Source organism: Lactuca saligna, chromosome 5, assembly GCF_052625555.1.
Source record: "Lactuca saligna cultivar CGN05327 chromosome 5, ASM5262555v1, whole genome shotgun sequence".
NCBI classification, from domain to species: domain Eukaryota; kingdom Viridiplantae; phylum Streptophyta; class Magnoliopsida; order Asterales; family Asteraceae; genus Lactuca; species Lactuca saligna.
The window spans coordinates 53,480,383-53,506,507 of NC_136421.1; the positions used below are offsets into that span (position 1 = coordinate 53,480,383).

Below are 26,125 nucleotides of genomic sequence, written 5' to 3' on the forward strand. Positions count from 1 at the left end.
AACTCTTATACTTAATTTAAATATAAATAAGTTTCTTATAACATATGTAAAGTTCAAATGTCTAATAGATCTATTATTATTCATTTGTCTTAATTGTTTTTAAAAGGTTTATCAACTGATCATTTTAATACCGAATTTTTACTTATACTAATAATAGGGGCCCAATTTAATTTTCCTCATATAGCCATCAAAATCCACCGGACTCCCTCGTTAATCCGACTTCCAAATATATACATTTGTATGGCACTTAAACCCTCAATTATTTTGTTATGGGTTCATTTTCATTACACTATATATCTAACCCTCAATTATTTTGGTAGGGGCCAAAACTACTTTTTTAGATTAATGATATATATTGGTCTTATATATAAAATTATTATGATTTTAAAAACTCGTAACATCTAAAAGAATTACACATTAATAATGAATATTCAAATGTTAATCTTTACATGACGTTTTACTTAATTCATTCATCTGAACACGATGCATTTCTAGTAATCGTCATCTCTTCCGGAAAAGATTGCATTGATCCACCACTATCTGCAACACCGGTAGAATTTGTTGTCGATGAACTAAAAGACAAGCTAACAACCATTGGCCTGGAAAGTGGCACGTTCATTAACGGCTCATCAGGGTTCATAAACACTTGAACAACTTTCCTCATAGTTGGCCGGAACTTAGACCCCGGATGCAAACAAGCAAGTCCGACCATCAAAGTCCTCCTCACTTCATCGGAGTTGAATTTTCCGGCAAGTGTCCGATCAACACAGTTCAAAATCTCACCCTTTTCATACAATTCCCATACATAATCAACAAGACTGTTCTCATCCATCATCCATTGTGATCTTTTCCCACACACAACTTCAATGACAACCATCCCAAAGCTATAGACATCAGACTCCGGTGTAGCCCTACCGGTGTATGTTACCTCCGGTGCAAGGTACCCAATTGTCCCTGCAACCATTGTCATAACCGATGTGTCGCTACGAACCAATCTAGCAAGCCCAAAATCCCCTAAATAAGCATTAAATTCGGAATCTAACATCACATTATTCGGTTTTACATCACGATGAACCACAGGGTTTCCACATTCTTCATGAAGGTAAACTAGTACTGATGCAAGACCCATCAAAATCTTGTATCGTTGTTCCCAATCCAAGAATGTTTTCCCAATGTACTTATCAAGGCTACCATTGGGCATATACGTGTACACAAGAAGGAGTTCACCATGATCGTGACACCATCCTTCTAGTGATAGCAAGTTCTTATGCTTTAGTCGCCCAATTGTGCATATCTCGGCCAAATACTCCTTCTCACCTAATAATTCATGTATTTGGTTATTTAATCAATTAAACTACATAAGTAATGTTTAGTAATTAATTTACCTAGTTTTTTTAAAGTATAATCTAATAGGACAACATGGTAATGAAGTTAAATAATATTATGTTGCCAAAACAAACCTTGAGTTGATGTCGCGGAAACTTTCTTAACGGCTATTGTTTTAGTAGGATCGGATAACTGACCTTTGTACACGCTTCCAAAACCACCTATCCCTAATAAGTTGCTTTTACTGAAGTTTTTTGTTGCCTTTGAAAGTGTTCTATATTTGAACACATTGGGAGCATTTGCTGCATTTTGTGACAGATTTTCAATTTCCATGTGTCGTTGTTTCCTCTCTTTGTTCTTCCTAAAAGCTCTGACAGCAAACGGAATCATACCCGCTGTCAAAATCAAAAGCCCAAATAGAACAGGAAGAACAATCACCAACAGGATCTCCCTTTTACATAATCCCATAGCTGTTTTTAGTGATTTTTCAGGTAGTTCGGATGATGTGAAATTCCAGTTAAGGACACGATGTGATTCTTGTGCACCACCGGTTGCCCCTGTGAATCCGATATACACTTGCTTTGGAACAGTTCTTTTCATAATGATGCGTTGGTTAATAAAATCAACAAAGGGTTCTCCGGTGTATGCTACTTGAATTTGTAATATTTTCTCCCAACCATCGTATTTAATTTCAACCGTGATGTCTCTTCCACTCTTTAGATCAATTCCGGTTTTTTCAAGACTTTTTACGACAACTGGGTCCTGTATGCTGACAGTGTCAATAGCTATGTGATTCCCATCTGGATCACTAACATACTCGTTTTGATACGTGTCTAACTCTACCGCAAGTTGGCGAAGTGCGCCACCTGAAACATTGTTTCTCTTGGTTGTCACTAATCGAATGATTGATAACTCGATAAAAATTAGAAAAGAGTTATACTATACGTCACTAATAATATGTACCACAATTTAAAATAACACTTAATGGGAAAGGGTGGACTTTTGTTCAGCTAATTTAGGACACAATAACAAAAACGATAGAATCACACTCACGTTTTGTCGAAGGAGCAAGGATCCCAAGATAAGATCCGTAGCTTTGTGAAGGCGAAGGTTGGTCGTCTTGAGCAATGACAAAAGCCATTCCGTCACCATACAAAGGAGAATCAGGATCAACAACAATCTTGATGGTGAAAGTAGTGGAGAAGCTTGCAGGCCACGCAATGACAGGAGTTTTGTACAAAACCCGTCCGATTAAATTAGCTGATGATTTGTTTACATTCGCATGTTGATTGTCTTTCGGTTGAGTAATAACCAAACTCCCGTTTATTGAACTAACTGAACCCATACAGATAAAATCACCATCTGGATCACAACTATTTGAATCAAAAGAAGCGAAGGAGAAATTGATATCACAAGATCCTGGGTTCGGGAGAACAAGTAGAATGAGCACAAGGAGTAACATGAGCATGATTCAAGAGCACCGGATAATAAATAATAACTAAGGAAAGGATTGGATAGTGTATGTACTATATATAGTAAGATTGTCTTTTATATGTACTTTAGCTATTTATTTTTTTTGTATCAGTTTTGGTGTTGTTTTAGTTAATGACAAGTGCATATATATACCATATATATTCAAATACTTTTCATTGTTTTTTGCAGTTTATTTCATGACAAAAATGAGATTCTTCAGATTGTTGGAGATAAGTTCCAGGTTCTTGACAAACGCATCTCATGGAATTTGTTATAAAAAAGGTAAGATGGAGACCGAATTATTAACATTTTCCAACAAGAAGAATATGGGAGATGCGTTGCTCAAGCCTAGGAATATATTATTGTCTTGCATTCCTGTCAACGTTTCTCCAAAATTTGGTATATCTACCAAGGGTGTATCCTTAGAGACCTTATGTTTTGGTGAAATTTATACGTTTGATCCTTAATTTATTGTTTCAACTCGGATAATCCATATTATTTAGTTTTGTTTAATGTTTAATATAAAAATAGCCACTTGTCCTTACAGTTTCTTTTTAAGAGTAAATTACATGATTCGTCCCTTATTCAACTTTCAAATTGCATGTTTAATCTCTATTATTAAAAATTAACTCGGACTGTTCCTCGCTTGTTTAAAACTTACATCCATCATCTCTCTCGAACATAAGCCCTTTCTATTTCTTTCTTTCTTTATTTATAGTTTATTTATTATCACTGCCATTTCTTTCTATCTTCCTTTTCCTCTTTAACAACTCCGACAGACACCATCTGTCTCAACATCGACAATCCAAATGAAACCCGAAATTAAAAATGGTTCAAGAAATCCATATCTAAATGCAAAAACTTGATTATAAATTAGCACCCCAATCCAAAGGAAAATCCCAACAAACCTAGAATAATGCATCAGAACATTTCAAAAATCTATAAGTCATTATCTAAAGTAAGAATAGTGCATCAAAAATCCAGATAATGACCGTGGATTAGGGTTTTGCTTCTATAAATCTAGAACAATCGTAGAAAAATAAATCAAAGTTTTGTAAATCATAATATAGAGGGATATGGGATCATCTCCGGATGCATAAAATAATTGTAATTCAAAAATTTATAAACTCTTACTGATAAATAAAACTTCATAATATTCTATAATATCATAAATAATTATAAATCCCTTTATTGTAGTTATTGTAGTTATCTATGTACTATAAATTCTCTTGATTAGTACCTGAATATACAAGGTTATTTTCATATTCCTTAAATGGTATCAGCTAGGTCACGATAATTCTTTCAACTCTTCTCATCATGGTCGCCGACATCACATCTTCTTCATCTGATTCTTCCTTACTTTGGCAACTATTCTTCACATGATTTTTGTGAAGCTCTCTCCTCCAAGTTACCTCATATGGCGAAATCAGATCCCACCTTTACTCGCTTAACAGAAGCTATTACACTACTAGAAAATTAGTGCAATAGCTACAACAAAATCCATAACTATTCTGTAGCTATAAGCGGATAGCTACGGAATTGCTATGGAAAATACATGTAGCATAATGGCCCGTGGCTAAATTATAGCTACAGATTAGCTACAAATTCACTACGGAATTTTCCGTACCTACCATAGTTACGGAATAACTACGAAAATAAATAGTAACGGATTTCCTACCGAATAGCTACGAAAGTGGATAGCTACGGAATAGCTATGGAACTAAATAGCTACGGAAGTGGGTAGCTACGGAAATAAATAGCTACAAAATATCTGCAGATCTATTTAGTGACGGAAATTTGTAGCTATTCCATCGCTAATTTCGTTTTATTTCAAAATAAAAATTTAATAATTTAATAATTTTCAATTTTTTGTCAAATACTATATTAAATTCACATTTGTCTCAAATATCATATACAATACACACAAAAAAAATAACTAATACCAAGTTTGACACATTTCATTCCATTATCCAAAATACCATACAAAAGTAAGCACGAACATAACAAACATAAACTAAGCACTAACAAAACAAACTAACAATATCAATTACAAACTCAATTGTTCCAAAATACTTATAAATTGTCCTTGGGTAGATTATCGGAGGGATCACGTGGTTGATTACCAGACATATTCATCATCCTCATAACCATTTCCATTTGTTGTTGTTGTTCAATGGTAGAAACTTGCACACGCAACCTATCAACCTAAAAAATGGTAACACATTTCAATACATAAACAATAATAGTAATACAATGTACTTAACTTTAAATTCATAATTGCAATGTACTTTTATTTAATTTAAATTTAATCTATAAAACAACAACTTAACTTTACAACCATAACTTAAAAACCATAATAGCAAGGAGATTATGCTAACTTTACATCCTAGTGAACAAAATCGAAGTAAATCCAATAAACTTTTTCAACAAATTTCACAAATGTGTGAAACTGCTTTTCATGATTTAGGTTTTGGCTGTTTGTTTGGAAATAGAACTCTTACACTGTTTATAACATATGTTTGAACTCTTAAACCCTGAACTCTTAAACCCTCAAAACAGCCAATCCTCATTCTATTGCACCAATTAATTGTTTAGCCCTTGCATAAACATAATCACATTATCAAAATAAACCAAAACGAAAACCAAAAATCATTAATCACATAATCACACTATCAAAATAAATTAAAACGAAAACTAAAATGAAATCTTACTTGCATCGCATGAGCATTTCCAGCAGCGAAAAACCGAGTCAAGTAAGCATTAGAGCTTTAAATCAGCAGCAACCAACAACATGTGAGGCTAAAAAAACACCAACATGGAAGTATATGGTCATCAAATTACGATATACATAGGAAAGAATGCTACAAAAACAACACTTGTACTAATATATGTTTGTCCAGTAGCATGTACTTTGGAAAATTCATGTGTTCTAACATCAATAAGCTATAAAAAAAAACTTTGGAAAATTCCATTGTCCTAAAATTAATGAGCTATAAAAGCCCTGGGCAACGATCAATTACCCACAACTTAAGAAAAAAAAACAATTAAATAGGTTAGCCTATATAGACTTTGAGCAAAAATTGAACTTCAACATTTTTAAAATAAACCTCACTTATATCATTATTCTAATGTTAAAAACAGAAGGAAAAAAAAAAAAAAAAAAAAAAAAAAAAAAACCTACCATATCATAGGCATTTAGAAACTAAAAACTAAAAAAAAATCCTGTCTTTAAGGTATAAAAATTAGAACGAGAATAGGTATTAAAAAAAAAAAATAAGCAATGGCACCATGTGAAATAAGACAGTGGCCTTTAATTTAGGTCATTATCGATAACGCGGTGAGGCAGTGACAAGAAACAAAACTCGAAATTTAGGAGAAAGAGAAAATATGAATTACGATCAAATTACCCTTGCCTGAAGCCTTGAATGATCTCGTCTGACTTCTTTCGTGTGGAATGATTGAATAAAGGAGTTTCTCGACTATCCTTTGCATTATTATCGAATACAGTATAAGAAATTGGGCACATGCCCACCTTGTCTATCCTCATCACCGGCCCTATCGATGGAGTAAGCTGCTTCATCAGAGCTTCATCAGCTAGCGGAGTAAGCTTCATCGGCTATAAGATGAGGAAGAGAGGATCAAAGGAGAGGGTGTGACTAGGAGGTACGAGTGAAAGAGAACAGGGAAAGCGAATAAAGGAAATGAGAAAAGAGGGGAAAGAGAGATTAAAAATTTTCGAGCCCACAAAAGTGGAGGCGGACAAAAAAAAAATGTGAAACACTAAAATGGAGTCGGCCAAGAAAAATGAAAAAAAAGGTGGTAGGACTCGAAATCACTACAACTCCAGATATAATCGACAACATTACCAATTGGCCGGGAATGCCAAATTTGTCTACAATTACTTTTGACCACTTCCAATTATTATTATTATTATTATTATTACTACTATTATCACCACCACCACCACCACAATGTGTGTATGTGTATGTATGTGTGTATGTATTTGGTGAAAGGAGTATTTGATAGAAAAGGTGCACATGACTTTATGAACTATATTAATAGCAATAAGTTGGTGAAAATATAGATAATCATGTACAATAGAAGTGTAAACAAACGAAGCCCAAAACCGACATTTGGTATCCGAAAAATCGAAAATAAGAAAATTGTGTAGCTAATTAGCTACGGATTTGCGAGAATTCTAATGGAATGCATACTCCATAGCTAATCTATAGGTAGTTACCTATGGACTAGCTACGGAATATGCATTCTGTTAGAATTCTATAGCTAATATGTAGCTAATTAGCTACAAATTTTTCTTATTTTTCATTTTTCAGGCACCAAACGTCGTTTTTACGCGTGGTTTTTTTCACACCTCTATTGTCACACCCCAAAACCGGAAGAGCGGAAAACGTTCTGGGGCGGAGGACGTCATGTATATTATCACAACAAAGCATAGTAGTAAACAAGAAACACCATCATCCATTACATTAATAATATAATTTAATACAAGTGTGTTCTGTGAAGTTTATAAGACACTAAAAATGTAAATCAAAATAAGAGATGAGTCTTGAACGAGCACCATTTTTTTCAAAACCTGGCATCGGTACCTGTCTACTGATGACTGAGAATACAAGTTTTTTTGAAAGAGTTGATCAGCTTTAAAGCTGGTGAGTTCATAAGCATTTTAGTGTCATTGTTTGTATGAAAATGTTTGTAAGTGTCTGATGTATAAGTTTGTAAATGTTTGTAGTAAATGTTTGATCTAGAAGTTTCTAAATGTCTGTATCTCCTAGAAAATCCTATATTTTCTACTAAATGTAGCCTTCTACCATGGCATCAAATGTTATGTATAATTGATGCTTGTGAGAGTGTATTTTCCTAAAAGTGACTATCATTAACCAAAAATATAGTTTTTACATTACCCTTTATGTGAGAAGATCACAATGTGAAATGCATTGGGGAAAGAATAAAGTAATGTAGTGTTGTATTATAGTAACTACTGCTGCACTATCTACCTTAATCCGACCGTTAATTAAGGTGTAATGTGAAATGGTTGCACCATACTATCGACTAATAACACGACGATGAAAGACGTCGGATATAACACCCATAAAATTTAAGCCAATTTAAAACATTTTAACCCATTCAAAAACCATTAAATTATACAACTTGTTTTCAAAATAGTTTAAACATCAGAGTATCCCCAGAACCAAATCACAAAATCATGAAATATTAGGAGCAATAAGATCACGTCTTTGCCTTGCCACGATCTCCTGATATACCTGAAACAATAAACTGAAACTGTAAGGATGAAAGCTTAGTGAGTTTCCCCCAAAATACCAATCACATACACCCATAATCATATCATATCATATCACAATACAGAACAACCATGCCTCTCAAATCTGCAGTGTGACTGGTCCACCCTCAACATGCCTTCTGTCCACCTGGTCCACTCTCCGAGTCTACAGTATGACTGGACCGCCCGCACCGGACCCTCAGTCGATTTGAATCTATCCCGAGCCTTCGGTATGGGTGGACCGCCATACGGGCCTACAATCTATCCGGACCGCTCGTAGGGTATGTTGGCCTTCAGCACAAAGCAAGACCGCCTCAACCCAAACATCAAGCAAATAACCATGTTCACATATAACAGGTAATCACATAACAGTCGATTGACAAACAAATTGATTTAGCAGATCATAAAGCATAGCAACATCCTAACCAGGATACCGACCTAACCGGTCACTAACATAGGATCATCCTATATACCAGGATACCAACCTAAACCAGGTCACTAACATAATATTTTCCTAATTATCAGGACGCCGATCTAAACAGATCAATAAGCACATCAAACAGTACACGTACAAATATTGGATATAACTATCTCACCGATACTCGATCATAGTAATCTCTCATAACAAAACCACCGACCTAACCAGGTCACTAATATACCAATCCTAACTGATCATAAGAGCATGACAACATATTGTCTATCCGGATACCGATCTAACATATCATAACTACATGTAGCATATTGTAACCATGATAACAACTAAAAGGGTCAGCCTTGGTGCCTTAGACCCTATTGATATAGTGAGAATAACTCACCTGCAATTGCCAAGTGAAGAGATAAGACCGAGCTGCTCCGACCACCGATACGAACTTCACCACAGAACACTACCAAAGAACCAATTCCATAAATACCAAAATACTCTTGGAAGTCAAACTGGTCAACTCTTAGTCAAAGTGAAGGTCCTCAGTCAAAGTCAACCTTCCAGGTTGATTCTACTCGCCGAGTGAACCCGTCAACTCATCGAGACCCTATACTCAGAAACTCCCATAACACAACTCAACTCGCTGAGTCGCACCAAGACTAGTCGAGTCCAACGATCTCGGAATTCCATCCTGTTCAACTCACTGAGTCACCAACTGACTCAGTAATCCAAAGCTTTAACCAAGAGGTTGGGTTCTGCGACCAGACTCACCGAGTCCAAGGCAATCTTCAACTGACTCGCCGAGTTGTTCTTCCAACTCGCCGAGTCCACGCTTATGTTCATACAACTCATCGAATACACCCATGTGACTCTCCGAGTTTCTCCAGTTCTTAATTCATACAGTGGCTTTTCAAGCCATGCAGGGGATCCACTCTTCTACAGTCTAACCCTCACATAAAGTTGCAAACTTTACATGAAACCAATGAGATATAGGCCCAAAACACACTAGGGCTTGGGTTTAAGACAAAGGGGCTTCACCAATAACTGTTAGACAGAAGCTTTATGACATTTTGGACCATCACAAGCCTAGATCTGAAGTAGCAACCTCAGATCTAAGCCTCTAACTTAAAATAGTTCTCAATCATACCAAAAATGCCCCAAATCTCAAATGATAATAGATCTAGATACAAAATACCCCAAGCAACATATTATTACCTCCAATATATGTTCCCACTGAAGAATAATCCAGATATCCTCAAGTCTCCTTGATCCAAGCTTCTTGATCTTCAAGATCTCTTCACAAATCACTCCAATTTGCTTCCAAGGCTTCTCACAAATGAGTTAGGGTTTCTGTATCTCAAAGGGGGCTATGGGGGCTGAGGGGAGGACATTAAGTCCTTTAAATAGGGTGCAAACCTGAAAATTAGGGATTTTCCTCATCCAGCACTGAGTCATCGAGTCCAGCTACCGACTCGGCGAGTCAGGCCACTTAATCACATGCCCGATACTCGCTTTGACTCGGCGAGTCAGGAGACCTACTCGCTGAGTTCCTTCCTTTATTTTCATATAGCACCCTTCAACTTCTTGCTTCTGTACCTTGGATGTTACAATTGTCCCCCACTTAAATTAGGCTTCGTCCTGGAAGCCTGATGCAGCACACAATTCCAGATGACACTCCTACAATGCATACATTGATCTCACACTGGCCTAGATTCCTTCAAACTCTACTATCGAATCCCTATATAATCCATTACTTCCCTTGCAGGGTCCTGAAAACTGCTTATAGCCCGCCACCGACTTCTTTTCTCTAATGATAACACTTATCAACTAAGTGCCACCAGATTACACTACCATATTCCCGTCTTACGCATTCATTCGCCGCTTGCGAAAACTGGATACCATTATAAACCACCGGGTCCTGACCCAGTGTTAACTTGCTATCCCTTGCCCAACAGGCGCTACTTCTATCAAAATGTACTGATGATAACTCATCCTATTTCCTCTCTGGATCAAATCACTTACCGCGCTGACATGATAGACATTCCATAGCTTCTGAGAAACTCTCATGAATACCCATCTATAACGCGTATACACATTGTACCTGGCCCAATCAGCCTCGGGCTGGAAACCAGGCACGCCAATGACCGGTTGAACCATCCATAGGATGGAACACCACCACATACATAACTCATGACCACAACCATAAATTGGAACCCAAGGATTTACCCTTACATCACTTCCGAGCTCTTCTGATTCAACATCAACGCTAACCATTCCACAACCTCCACGAACATCCCACCCAGATGTGCTTCCACATAACTGGTACAATCTCAGTGCTCACTATCAATAACTGAAATACTTTCGCTCATCCATTTACACTACTGCTTTCCTTTCAGATGACCAACACTCCTTCCTGGAGCTACATACCTTTCTCCTCCATTCTTTAAGGAAGTCTACTCGACAACCCTTATTACAACAACAAGTGCCACAACGCTAAAACTCCACTCTACACTACCCATGTAGAGAAACTGCTACTCTCTAACTCCCATATGCTTTGAATCTGATCACAACTAACAAGGCCCACACACGACCTTTAGCTAACTTCATCATCCTAATCAATACTTGGGGCCAGACCTTATCGATTGCTATCGCATGGCAACATACTCACTCATTCTCCACATACCGATCGACTAACACATACAGGGTCTTCAGCATGACTGGACCGCCTTACTAGGCCTTCAACCTATTAGGGCCACCCTCAGAACCTTCAGCATGTCTAGACCGCCGTTTTGGGCCTTCAGCCTGTCTGGACCGTTCTTCGAGCCTTCGACCCGACTGGTACGCCCACCGGCCTTCAATCTATCCGAACCGCTCAAAATTTTTGTACATCACTTTGAACAATTCTTTCTAGGAATCTCTCACATGCATACTGTTCTTGCCCTCTTGGGGTTCCAAACTCCAGCTCCATTCCATATACTCAGATTCCAGCCTAACCCTAGACCTCACATCAATCAATCACTTTCTCTGAAAATCATGTTCTGTTCCCTGCCCCACGTGTCTATTACCACATTCTCGGCTAAAACACTGCTGGATCCAACATTTTAAATAAAACACCCATTCGGATCCACTCACTCTCCCCAACTGGAGTATTACCTTATCCAAGAAGATGAAACCTTAGAGACACTACGAACTAATGGATCACCAAGATCCTTTGAACTCTGTCCGACCACTAATAACAACATCTGATCAACCAAGATACACCAGAGTCCTCAGCCTACTCTAGCAGCATGCTCAATACGTGGTACATACCTATTGAGTTCTAAAGCGTAGTAGCCTACTCAATACCCAAACATAGATCTACAAACATAAACAGAGTCTTCAGCATGACTGGACCGCCCTACCAGGCCTTCAGTCGATTGTCCACCTTCTTGAAAATCCGAGGTCTGTTCCCTGGCTCGCGTGTCTACCATACACGCTAAATAACCTGCACTTCCGTGCTAAATGCACTGTTGAGCCCTGACATCTAACAAAACCCTCAATCTATCAATATAAAACCTTCAGAGTCGAGTACACCCTCAACCGAAAACTCGAACTGAACTCGATTCTTGACTAGGACCCCAACTTGGTTCCCCAACTTCTGCTAACAAGCATCCAGAAGACGTGTTCTTATGCTGGTGAGTTTTGTCGAACCCCCAAACAACACAACCCTCAAACTAAGCAGCCAATAGGGCCTCTGTTCTCCCTTTCGGGTTGTGAAACTTATCCCTATTTCAAAAGCTTTCCACTTCAGCATCTCGGGATAACACTCCCCCACTTAGATTCAACTAAGCCTTCATAATACATGAAAATTGGAGGATTCTCAATCCTCCTCACTTCCCAATGATTTACTCGATGACAACCAAGTCTTTCCCACTAGTTTTCCATTGCTAGCTAGACCAGACTCATCATACACTTCTAAGAACCAGATGATCACTTCCTGAATCCTAGTGAAACCGATAGCCACTAATGCGTGAATGAATCCACACTCACTTCCTGAAAACCACCATATAGATGCTCCAACTAATACCTCGGCAACGAGTTATTTCTCTTGGGGCTTTTAGTCCGTCAAACACTAATGGTTGCTAACAACTGAATCTTCACAATGATGAATAACCCTTTTGTGGGACTCCATCCAGAATCCTCCCACATAAAACCCCTTTTCCAAAGATGTTCCAAACAAGCTTCCCGCTTTCGGGCTTTAGAAACCATTCTCTTCAGGGTTCACACCCTGACTTACTCACCAACTCAAACGCCCACAGCTGAACGGCAGCAGCTGAACCAAGCTCTGCCTTAAACCGGGATACAAACCTCTCCAAAGACATAGTCTACAGTCCCAAAAGTGCAATAGATAGCACAATCAATCCTTTCCATCTAATACTAGAGACCCAAGGAAACCGGACCTCACAAACACTTATGCCACGCCGACCATCCTGAGCTCACTGGTGCTGAAATAATGTTGCCTATTCCTATAACCAACTGACCACGAGCTGGAATACACCTGATCCTGGTGTCACAAGCCTGCTCACTCCTTCGAGCTCAGAAACTGAGAGGGTGAAATCCTTTCCTTACAAAACGACGGTCCAATTCATCAATCAACCATTTCACTTCCAGCTACAAAACCCCAGCTGAACATAATCATTACTCCTTTCCGGAGTTCCCACGACCCATAACCCGACCTCGAGCAAACCCCCGAGCCTCAAATCTATAAACCCACAAGCTAGACTCTCCTGCTCAACCCGTGGAAATATAACGAGTACATGTTATCTTCCTGCTCCCAGATAACTGTATCCTTCTGCTCATTAGATTATGCACCAATAACAAGTCCCAGTCCAAGAAAGCTCATCCAGCTCTTCTCCCTGCCGTTGTTGCAGCTGCCAAAGCTGCCGTGGCAACCATCTCAACAATGTCTGCATGATGCTCGACAAGATACTCAACCATAGTGGTCTTGAAAGACCCAATCATCTTTGGAATTTATCCCCAAACAATCTCGATTGTCTCCTCCCGGTGGCTCTCCCTGTCACTATCCTCTGACAATGTTGGCTTATCCTAGCTGCCCGCTCCCGATCTTAACCTGGATCTGGTCACAAGACATATCGTGACCACCATTCTGGCAATACACCAAAATATCTCTAATAACCTATATAAATACATGGAAACAACTCCAAAACCCAACCCTAGGGGTTGTGACTTCCTTGCTACGCATATGGGTCTTGTGCTTTCAGTAGTATGGGCCCATACTACCTTCCACACATACGCATATTTATCTCAAGTATCATCACAACGCCCTAACAATATACATAAATATAGCGAGCACTTAAATCCTCACTCCTAGAGGAATGCAAAACATCTCATAACTGGCCTCCCGGCCTCTCGTTACCCACCCAATCCATGAAACTTCCACCAACCCTGCAACGTTAGTGTATACTAGCTACACATAACGTTGGACCCGATAGACTTTCGAATATCCAATTCTACCCTAAGATCGAATCAAACATTCTCAAGCTACAAGATCTTGATTATGCACAGTCGTGATGCATACACTAAACAACTACAGTAAGGATGTCAATCTCATATAGGGAAAACCCTAGGCTAATAGGCATCATGAAATCAGGCAATTCTATCATGTAATTCTTGAAGATCCGTAGCCTAGTACTACAATGTTGTTCTAACATACCACAATATCAAATAACAGTATGCTATTTTGGGGTCTACTTACTGACTCCAGCTGATCATATACTTCACATCCTCTTTTACTTATTTTGAAAACCATTTTATAATTCATCTTGAAACCTTCCCTTGATTTGAGACTGGAGTCACGCGAATGTTCCTCCAATTCACCTAAACCTGGGCTCTGATACCAACCTGTAACACCCATAAAATTCAAGCCAATTTAAAACATTTTAACCCATTCAAAAACCGTTAAATTATACAACTTGTTTTGAAAATAGTTTAAACATCAGAGTATCCCCAAAACCAAATCACAAAATCATGAAATATGAGGAGCGGTACAATCACATCTTTGCCTTGCCACGATCTCCTGATGTACCTGAAACAATAAACTGAAACTGTAAGCACAAAATCTTAGTGAGTTTACCCCAAAATACCAACCATATACAACCATAATCATATCATATCATATCACAATACAGAACAACCATGCCTCTCAAATCAGCAGTGTGACTAGTCCGCCCTCAATAGGCCTTCAATCCACATGGTCCACTCTCTAAGTCTACAGTATGACTGGACTTCTAGCACCGGGCCCTCAGTCTATCCGGATCTATCCTGAGCCTTCGGTATGGCTGGACCGCCATACGGGCCTACAATCCATCCGGACCACTCGTAGGTTATTTTGGCCTTCACCACAAAGCAAGACCGCCTCAACCCAAACATCAAGCAAATAACCATGTTCACATATTACAGGTAATCACATAACAGCCGATTGACAAACAAATCGATTTAGCAGATCATAAAGCATAGCAACATCCTAACCAGGATACCGACCTAACCGGTCACTAACATAGGATCATCCTATACACCAGGATACCAACCTAAACCAGGTCACTAAAATAATATTTTCCTAATTATCAGGACGCCAATCTAAACAGATCAATAACCACATCAAACAGTACATGTACAGATATCAGATATAACTATCACAGATCCTCGATCATAGTAATCTCTCATAACCAAAACACTGACCTAACCAGGTCACTAACATACCAATCCTAACGAATCATAAGAGCATGACAACATACTATGTATCCGGATATCGATTTAACATATCATAACCACATGTAGCATATTGTAACCATGATAATAACTAAAAGGTCCGGCCTTGGTGCCTTAGACCCTATTGATATAGTGAGGATAGCTCACCTGCAATTGTCGATTGAAGAGATAAGACCCAGTTGCTCCGACCACCAACTCGAACTTCACCATAGAGCACTACCAAAGAAACAATTCCATAAATACCACAATTACCAAAATACCCTTGGAAGTCAAACTAGTCAACTCTTGGTCAAAGTCAACCTTCCTGATTGATTCTACTCGCCGAGTCAACCTATCGACTCGTCGAGTCCCTATACTCAAAAACTCCCATAACACGACTCAACTCGCCGAGTCTCCCGAAGACTCATCGAGTCCAAAGATCTCGGAATTAAATCATGTTCAACTCACTGAGTCGCCAACTGAATCACTAATCCAAAGCTTTAACCAAAAGAGGTTGGGTTCTGCGACCAGACTCATCGAGTCCAAGAACAGATTCGCCGAGTCCAAGGCAATCTTGAACTGACTTGCCGAGTTGTTCTTCCAACTCGTCGAGTCCATGCTTATGTTCATACAACTCATCGAGTACACCCATGTGACTCGCCAAGTGTCTCTAGTTTTTAACCCATACAATGGCTTTTCGAGTGAGGTATGGGCTCCAATCCATAGATCCACTCTTCTACAGTCTAACCCTCACATAAAGTTGCAAACTTTATGTGAAACCAAGGAGATATAGGCCCAAAACATACTAGGGCTTGGGTTTAAGACAAAGGGGCTTCACCAATAACTCTTAGACAGAAGCTTTATGACATTTTGGACAATCAGAAGCCTAGATCTGAAGTAGTAACCTCATATTTAAGCCTCTAACTCAAAATAGTTCTCAATCATACCAATAATGCCCCAAATCTCAACTGATAATAGATCTAGATACAAAAGAGCCCAAGCAATAGATTATCACCTCCAATATATGCTCCCACTGAAGAATAATCCGGATCTCCTCAAGTCTCCTTGATCCAAGCTTCTTGATCTTCAATATCTCTTCAAAAATCAGTCAAATTTGCTTCCAAGGCTTCTCACAAACAAGTTAGGGTTTGTGGATCTCAAAGGGGGCTAAGGGGATGAGGGGAGGACATTAAGTCCTTTAAATAGGGTGAAAACCCAAAGATTAGGGCTTTTCTTCATCCAGCACTGACTCGTTGAGTCCAGCCGCCGACTCGGCGAGTCAGGCCACTTAATCACATGCCCGATACTCGCTTTGACTCGGCGATTCAAGAGACCTACTCGCCGATTCCCTTCCTTTATTTTCATATAGCACCCTTCAACTTCTTGCTTCTGTACTTGGGATGTTACATCTGAGGTAATTACATTTGAAAATCTTTCTCAAATCCTTAGTTTGAGTCCAAACACACCCAAGGGTGCATCTGAATCCCTCAAACCAAGTCTCTGATACCAACTTGTAACTACGTAAATTTTCAAACAAAATTTTCATTTTCAAACACAATAAAACTCGTTTCATAATTCTCAAAATCACATATGTCTCCAATGCCATCAAATAAAACACAATCCTAGAATCATAAAAACAATCCCCCGCAAGTGTGTACAATCATGTTGGTGCCTTGACGCGATCCTCAGAACTACCTGAAACAGATAACACATAACACGCTAAGCATAAAGCTTAGTGAGTTCCACAAAATACCACACATGGCACATCAACCACTCGAGGCTATAACTCAATAAGACCCTACAATCAATGTGTCTCAGATGGACCCCCCGGTCCCTCAACTCAGCAGCTCAATATAATACACAGTAAGCATGTCACAAAACAAATAGCAGGATATCTCAAAACACAACTCATTCACATAAGACCCTATGGTCACACATAAAGTTACCACACAAGGTAAGTATAGTGAGAAGACTCACCTCCTAAGCTAGCAAATGAAACCTCGAACTCGGAAATCTCGAACTCTACCCACCGGTCTAGCCTTCTCCTAACACATAATAATTATCTCTAATTAATATCGGCTCCCAAGAACTAGACTAACCTTTCTACACTCACAAAAGGGTGAAAAGAACATTTTACCACTCCATAAGCTTAATAGTCCACAATTTGACCAAACCCTAAAAGTCAACAAAAGTTAACGGCAGGGAGTACGTTGTGCATTCTCGGTCTCTATGTTGCGCATACTCGGCTGCCATGCAGACATCGGGGATACTCGACCCCTACACCGCATGTACTGGGATTACGCCCAACGTACACCCCAGTTTCACACTCTTCTCATTTTTGGTCTTAACCAATTAAGACATAGGCTTAATGTCCGATCTGGACTCAATAATGTCTCTTACTCCATAAAGTAAGTGACTTTAAGCCTTTACATGGCTGATTAGGTCACAAACACTCAAAACACCCATTCCCTTTGTTTATGTAGCTCATAACTCATGCATGGCTCAATCCTAACACCCAACATTGTATATTTATGACTCTACTACACACAATACACTAAAAAGGGGCAGATCAAGGTCTCTGGAGTTCATTATCTCTTAAAGTCTCAATCTTTTGGGACAAAACCCTAACATAATCAAACAACATGCTCTTGACAAAGGAAAGGCAAACTCCTTCTTCTTCAAGACATTCTTTTTTATTCAAAATCACACAAACACTCTCAAGGCTCAATCACACACACACACACAATCTTTAGAATGAAGGTTAGGGCCCTCTTAGGGTTTTCTCTCTGGGAATGGTGGCCAAACGTAAGGCCATCATATCCCTTATATAGGGTACTCACCACAAATTAAGGTTGCACTCCGGTCCTAGTACGACCAGCGTACTCACGGTTACGCCCAACGTACTCACGTGTATGCCCATCATACTAGATGGTCTTCGTGTCACAAACACGCTGACAAGTAGGCTAAGCGTACACCTCAGGTATTCCCCACGAACTCATTTTTTACTCTTTTTAATATAAGTGCTAAATTTGACAATAGTTCAACAGATCAACGTTTTCGAAGTATACCTGGACTTTGGATGTTACATTGACTTTAACCAGGGTTGACCCGGAGGATGTTTATAATGTTTCAGGATTATGACAGGTTAATCACATGATGATTATAGGCAGTTGAGTCAGAGTAGTGTGTCGGGACTTATTGGCTCTTACCTTGTTAGTCCAGCAGCTAGAGTTATCCGCGGGACTTCAGCAGTACGAGGTGAGTCTTCTCAACATACCAATGGGTATAAGGCACCAGGGCCGTCCCATTTTATGTGTTGTGGCACACTATCTGTAGTAGGGATATGTAGTATGATAGTTAGCTTTATGCTAAGTGGTATGCTAGTGAATAAACGATATGTGGTATGCTAGTTGTCTTTATGATACTTGCATGGAAGACTGTAACATCCCAAAAAAATGACCCAAAAATTTTTGTTGAATAATTACTAAAAACACCATAATAAAATCATAAGGTAAACTCGTACGTCAATATCTCACAACAATAGTAAAGTGTTATAAGTAAACTGAATCAAGAATGTATTAGTCACATCTATGAGAAACAAAACAACTCCCAGGACAAATGATGTTGTGGTGTGTGTGTGCGATGCCATCAACTTGAGCTCTTCCCTTTGCTTACGGAAGTACCTGAAACCAAAACTGAAACTGTAAGCACGAAGCTTAGTGAGCTCCCCCAAACTACCACATACCATATAATACATATAATCACATACTGGGCCTTGCTCACTACATCGGACCGAAGTCCGGAAACTGCATCGAACCAAAGTCCGGAACTAACCAGGGCCTTGCCCTCTGCATCAGATCGGGATCCGGAACTACTGAGGCCTTGCCACCTGCATCGGACCAAAGTCCGGAACTACTGCATCGGACCGAATTCCGAAACTGACTGCATCGGATGGAAGTCCGGAACATACTGAACATAGCATCACATAAGCATATCAACTAACATGAGTACATACATAGCATACTACATCGGGATGTACCCCAGAACACATAACACCAAATACTATCTGAGCCACGAAGGCATCAAACATACTAAAATCTGCATCGAACCGAAGTCCGGATACTACTGCTAGCTAAACGGGCCGGCATTGTGGCCTTAGACCCGTTCCTACTGAAAGGAAACTCACCTCGTGATCTGGCTGCTGAGTGTGTGGCTCCGGGAACTATCTGCTGCTGCTCCGGTATCTCCCCGGCTACAAATCCACAATCACACTCAATCAAATTATTAATAACTGTATTGGGGTAAATGACTCCTTTACCCCTGGCTAAAGTCAACTCTCCTGGTCAAAGTCAACTTTACAATTGACCTGACTCGCCGAGTTGGGCCGCCAACTCGCCGAGTCCCTACTCTCATTTCTCACCCTAGTCGCTGCTACTCGTTGAGTATGGCATCAACTCGACGAGTTCCCTTTCGAATCTAAAACCTCAGGCAATCTGCATCAGACTCGCCGAGCCGTATAAACAACTCGACGAGTTGTTCTTCGAGCTAAGAAGATTGCCTTGGACTCGCCGAGTTGTATGAACAACTCGCCGAGTCCCTCCATTACTGAGTCTAACCACAACTCACTGAGTCCACTCCATCACTCACTGGTCTCACTCGGCATCACTCAAAAAGGGAAAAATCAGGGACTCGCGGCTCGACTCGCCGATTCGTTCTTCCGACTCGTCGAGTCGCTTGCATGCAGCAACTCAAAACTTGATTCTGCTTGAATCCAGTGCATAAAACTTATAAATCTGGACTCCCTTAACTCGATTAGCATGTAAAGATTCTATCTTTACGTGCCCATATGCATTCATGAAGATAAAATGGCTCAAAAAGCATAATAAAGGCTAGATCTAGGGTTTCCATGCAAAGTATCTTCATAAAGGCAATAGATCTGGGCTCTGAAACTTCTCAATGAATAGATCTAAGGATATCTCGACTTATTAGGGCATCCATACAATCATAAGGCTTGGGAAAAGCATCAACTAGATCTAGAAGAGTTCTAATGGAGGTTTAAAGCATAAAACAAGAGGGAATCCGAAGAATACCTCAAATAACTCTGATTTGCCCTTGGATCTTTGCACTACTCCTCTTCTCCTTGCTCCTTTCTTCTTCTCTTTCTTCAAGCCTTCACAAATCAACACAAGAACACTTAGATCACTCAAGGATGGATTAGGGTTTTCTCACAGCGTTCTGAGGGTGAAGGAGGCGAGAATGGGGGCTACAAGGTGGATTAAATAGTGAGCAACCCGGAGATTTAGGGTTTCAACCTGGCAGGCCGACTCGTCGAGTCCCGAATATGGACTCGCCGAGTCGCCGATCTATACGTTGATCAACAACGCGACCCTACTCGACGAGTCGGGACATAGACTCGCCGAGTTCCTCCACGAACTTCAAAAATAAATACTAAATACCACATACCAGGGACGGGTCGTTACAAAGACCATATGGGGTAGCCCATGGTACACTGGTATAAGACCTTGGGGGAGCCGACGACATCCTTACAGTTTTATGTACATGTTATATGTAGATACTTCTGTGATACATGATATGCTATTTGATTATATATGATATTGGCAGGGAAGACCCCTAGGGGAGCCCATGGCATTGGATGTAAGACCATGTGGGGTAGCCCCTAACACAAAGGTGTAAGACCCTGGGGGAGCCCACGGCATCCTTACAGGTTTATGTATGCATGGATTATGTGTTATATGTAGCTTTTGATAGCTAATAGAATATGTGATATGTGTATGGTGTGTGTGGTATGCTCTGGGAAATGCACTAAGCTTCGTGCTTACAGGTTTGTTTATGGTTTCAGGTATCATCTTTTTGGAAAGGAAGGGCTTGGATTGATCGTAGTGCACACACCTATGAATTTTGCAACGAATGACTTTGGGACGAACACTAATGATTGTTTTTAATTAATCATGTTTTTGGAATGTTTGGATTCAAAGATATACATGTTTTGACGGTATTGAAAAATGAAAATTTTAACCTTAATTTTTGGGTCGTTACACTACTGCTCCCAGTTCGAGGTCGTGGGTGGTATAGTTGACCTCGTGGTTCTTAATTTGTCTCGAGGCATATGAAATATTTTTTCCTCATTGCATAAGAACACATCCTAGCCCTTGCTTGGACACATCACAGAAAACTACCAAATCTTCCATCCCTTCTAGGAAGGACAAGATCGGTGTGCTGCATAGAGCTTGCTTTAGTGTTTAGAAAGAAGTTTCTTGTTTCTCCTCCCAGTTGAAAGTTACACCCTTCTGATTTAGGGTGGTGAGTGGTTAACCTTCTGAATATCTAACGAGTCCTAGAAATTGATGGATTTATGTTGGTGTTCTTGGGGTCATCCAGTTTTCGATTGCCTTGATTTTCTATGGATCCACATGAATTCCTTCCTCGCTAACCATGTAACCTAGGAAGTCGACCTTCCAAATCTAGAATTCACATTTCGAGAACTTCGCATACAACTTCTCCACCCTTAATGTTTCCAGTACTTGTCGCAGGTGTTGACTGTGTTCTTCCTTACTTCGTGAGTAGACTAGTATGTCATCGATGAATAATACCATGAACTTGTCTAAGTAAGTTCGACACACATGATTTAATAGATCCATGAATACCGTGGGCGCGTTAGTCAATCCGAAAGGAATCACTACCAACTCATAATAACTGTAGCGTGTTCTAAATGAAGTCTTTGGAATTTCCTCCTCCTGGACTCGTAGTTGATGTTAGCTGGATCTTAGGTCGATCTTTGAAAAATAACTTTCTCCTAGTAGTTGGTTAAAGAGGTCATCGATTCGGTGTTAAGGGTATTAGTTTTTTATAGTAATTTTTTTTAGTTCCCGATAGTCTATGCACATGCGGAATGATCCATCATTCTTCTTTATAAACAAGACCGGTGCACCCCAAGTTGAGAAGCTTGGTGTGATGAATCCTTTGCTAAGTAGTTCGTTTAGTTGGCTGGATAATTCCCACATTTCTGCTGGTACTAAATGGTTTGGGAATTTGGCTACGAGGGTATCTCTAGGAATTAAGTCGACTCTGAACTCAACTTAGCGTTTGGGTGGTACTCTGGGAAGATCTTCGGGAAATATGTCAGGAAAGTTACAGAATTTAAGAATATCCTTGATGTCCTTCACTTCTTGTTTCTTATCCAACACGTAAGCTATGAAGGCGTAGTATTCTTTGCGAAAATACTTTTGAGCCTTGATGTAAGAAATGATTTGGAGGTTTGTAACGGGTTTGTCGCCATAAGTGATGAGGGTTTCGCTACTTGGTAGATTAAGGTGAATGGCTTTTTCATAGCATAGGATATCAGCATGGTGAAGAATTAACCAGTGCATGCCAATAATGATGTCGAAACTTTTTATTGTGACCGACATCAGGTCGATTTGGAAAGAATAGTTGTTAGAGTGAGGGTACATCCTATGTATATATCGTTAGTGTTCTCTGCATTACCATATGCCATTTCTACGGTGAATGTGTCTTTTAATGATTGTGGATTTTGTTTAAGTAAGTGTTTAAACTTGTGGCTCACAAAACTTTTCTCTGCACCACTATTGAAAAGTATATATGCGCATGAGTTATTGAAGAGGAGCATACCGATAACCATAGTAGGATCATTCACCGCCTCCTCATGCCCCATCGTTAAAACTCTTCCCACACTTCCGACATTCCTCGCTTTTGGGTGGTCTCTATTGAAATGCCCAGTTTCACCACATCCATAGCAAGCCTGGCTTACTCCGGCATTAGGGGATTGGGTGTTTTGTTGTGTCGGTGTCCTACAAAATCCGACTGTATGCCCCTTCTTTTTGAAATTGTTGTAGTATATTTCTCATCAGACTCAAGTGTGATTGAACTTGCACTTGTTAGACTTTGGGAGAGTTCCAGCACATGGTTTGGTGGGTGTTGGAGTGTTAGGGATAATAGTAGCGTAAATAGCCGCAGTTTATTATTTCTTTGTGGGATCTTGTGTCGGCTGGCCCCTCTTTTTGTTCCACAACTTCCTTTTATTGTCACATCCTTTTTTTGGCTCGGGAGTAGTTGTCATAAAGCCCTGGCGAACTCAATGATCCACTAGTGTTCGTGCTAGGCGCTTGGCACGGTCAAAACTAGATGGGTTTGTAGCTATCACATTCCCTTGAATTTGAGGAGACAATCCCCAGATGTATTGTTCTACTTTCTTACTTTCCCAGGTGACCATCCTGGGACATAATACAGCCTGGTCCCTAAATCTTGCAGTGTAGGCTGCAATGTCAAAGTCCTTCGTTGTAAGGTTCCAGAACTCTTTCTCTAAATTTTGTACCTCGCCCCTTGGGTAATATTCTGCTAACATTAGAACTTTCAACTATTCCCAGCTCATGGCGTTGGCCACTGGGAGAGTCAACGATTTAACATAGCCGTTCCACCAGGATAAAACTCTGTCAGCGAAAGTGTAGGCTGCAAATTTGACTTTGCTTCCCTTTGGGCATGCAGAAACTTCAAGCACCAACTCCATTTTCTCGAACCACCTTGTTAACTCAATGACACCTCTAGTGTCATCGAAGGATTTTGGTTTACAATTGGTGAAGTATTTGTATGAGCATTCCCTTGGTTGCCCCTGGCTACTTCCCTGGTTAGTATTACCTATACCACCTCCCGTCCCACTTGCATTATTCGTGCTGATTTGCGCCACGGCGGCTGCCACTGCGGCTGATACATCATCTTGAAAAATGGCAGCATCCATTTAAGGTGGTGGAGTTGTTGTGGTACAGGAAATAAAAGAGTATGCATAGGTGAAGACAAATAGCTAAATGTGGAAAAGACTAAGAATATCTTCCCAATTTGTTTTTCAAAAGGATTAATGTTTTTTATGACGTATCAAAAATTGGATGTTTCTATTTGTTTTTCAAAAGGATTAATGTTTTTTATGACATATCAAAAATTGGATGTTTCTATATATCTTCACTGCTTTATTTAGTTATTACTTTTTATTATGTATTTACATGGATTTGTTAGCATATACTAGGTTACTAACATTAGTTTCATGACATTAGGTGTTTGAATTGGAAATGGATGAATGACGTCTTACGGGTTTTTCATATCATACCTGGTGTTTTATCAAATTAGTGGTATGTTGCGAGCTTTTTGGTGCTTATGATTTGTATACAAGAAAGGTGCAAAATGAAAATGAAAAACATGTAGCATATTATACTCTTGGTCATTTATTGGTTGTTATGATTTCTACCTGTTTATGGTATTTCCATCATCTATTTGTGAAAATGTCCTGTTGTAAGTCTGAATCTAGCTAAACTGCTCTTATTTCATTTCATTATATTAGAATAATCTATCTTCATCCCATGTGAATAAACTTTATATTCCACTTCTTGATTAAAGAGTAATTAGATTCTTCGACCAAAGACAATAAAAATTGAAATAGTTTTAACATATAAAAATGTTTCTTGTGTTGTATCTGTATGTGTTCATATTGCATACAAATTGAATTATATAGAATAAGAAGTTATACACAAAAATGTCATATGTGGTAGTTTTAACATAATTTTACTTACTGGACAATTTTATCAATGTTGATCGGATTAAGACTCACTTTGTTATAACCATTTCAATTATTATTTACTTGAAGGCATTTTGTGTGAAATATGAGACCTTACAAATTTACTTTTGAATGCTAGGTAATTTTGATGTCAATAATAATATAATTCTCAAATAAGAATATTTGTACAAAGTATAAGCGATTCTCAAAACGTTTATTGCTCCACAAGTGGAAGTAAAAGGATGTATCAGTTTCATTGGATTGGTTTGAGGAATGGTTTGATTATAATACAGTTTTATAGTCTAATAAGTTCTAAAAAGAATATATTTCTCAAAGGAGAATATTTGTACAAAATATAAGCGATTCTAAAAATGTTTATTGCTCAAAAAATAGAAGTAAAAGGATGTATCAATTCCATTTGATTGGTTTGAGGAATGGTTTGGCTATACTTTAGTTTTATAATCTAATTATAGTGTACAAAAAAATATAAAGAGAAGGACTACACTTTAGGATGTCATGGTTATAAAGTATAAATAATGTGTGTTTTAAGTCATAGTTTTTGTTTTTGTTCTTATATAACTCAAACAAGAATAGACTGCTATAATAAAAAAATGAATGAAATTATGTTGCTATTTATTGTATTTGACAGTTGATATTATATGATTTCAGATTAAAAAGTGGATGGAAAAAATTAACGAGTTCTGTAACGCCCGGTTCCTGGTACATATTTTAAATTAGAAGTATGCATTTTATACTAGGACTCAATGAGTTGGAGGCCCCAAAATCGTCGAGTAGGAACGGATCGTGGAAGCGGGTGGACGAGTCTACTCGACGAGTCAGAAGCGCCGAATCGATGAGTAAAGTTGTCTGAATGAAACCCTAAATTTGAGGGTTTGCACCCTATTTAAACACATTGTATGGCCTCTACTCCAGCCTCCATCACCCTCAGACCTTATTCACAAAACCCTAATAAGCTTGTGAGTGTTCTTGAGCTATTTTGTGCCATTTTAGTGATTTGAAGCTTGGAGATGGAAGGAAAGGCTTGGAGATTCAAGGGGAGGGCAGTAGATCCAGAGCTTGGGTTACATTTCCAGCTTATTTGAGGTATAAAGCTTATAACATGGCTTTCCATCACTTAGATTTTCTTTAGGGCTTACATGTTGTCATTTTTTAGCCATTTTTAAGTCACTCTCAGGATTTGAGTGCATATTAGAGTAATGACTTCACATCTGGGAACTTTTGAGCTCAGGAAGCTTAAAGTTGCCACCTTTATTGAGCTATG

General features: G+C 39.2%; 1 protein-coding gene and 1 long non-coding RNA gene across 2 annotated transcripts; both read right to left on the reverse strand.

Annotated features, from left to right (window-relative positions):
- Positions 1 to 466: 466 nt before the first annotated feature.
- On the reverse strand, positions 467 to 2,794 carry LOC145045289 (putative L-type lectin-domain containing receptor kinase S.5). The gene is made up of 3 exons (XM_078993625.1): positions 2,380 to 2,794; positions 1,461 to 2,192; positions 467 to 1,317 (listed from the first exon to the last, which is right to left on the reverse strand). Exons 1-3 carry the CDS (start codon positions 2,792 to 2,794, stop codon positions 467 to 469), a joined length of 1,998 nt encoding a protein of 665 aa, XP_078849751.1.
- Positions 2,795 to 4,732: 1,938 nt separating this feature from the next.
- Positions 4,733 to 6,584, reverse strand: LOC144997567 (uncharacterized). Its single transcript, XR_013659852.1, has 4 exons — positions 6,207 to 6,584; positions 5,511 to 5,598; positions 5,301 to 5,396; positions 4,733 to 5,004 (listed from the first exon to the last, which is right to left on the reverse strand). It is a non-coding gene; the product is annotated as an uncharacterized LOC144997567 (long non-coding RNA).
- Between the last annotated feature and the right edge of the window lie 19,541 nt (positions 6,585 to 26,125).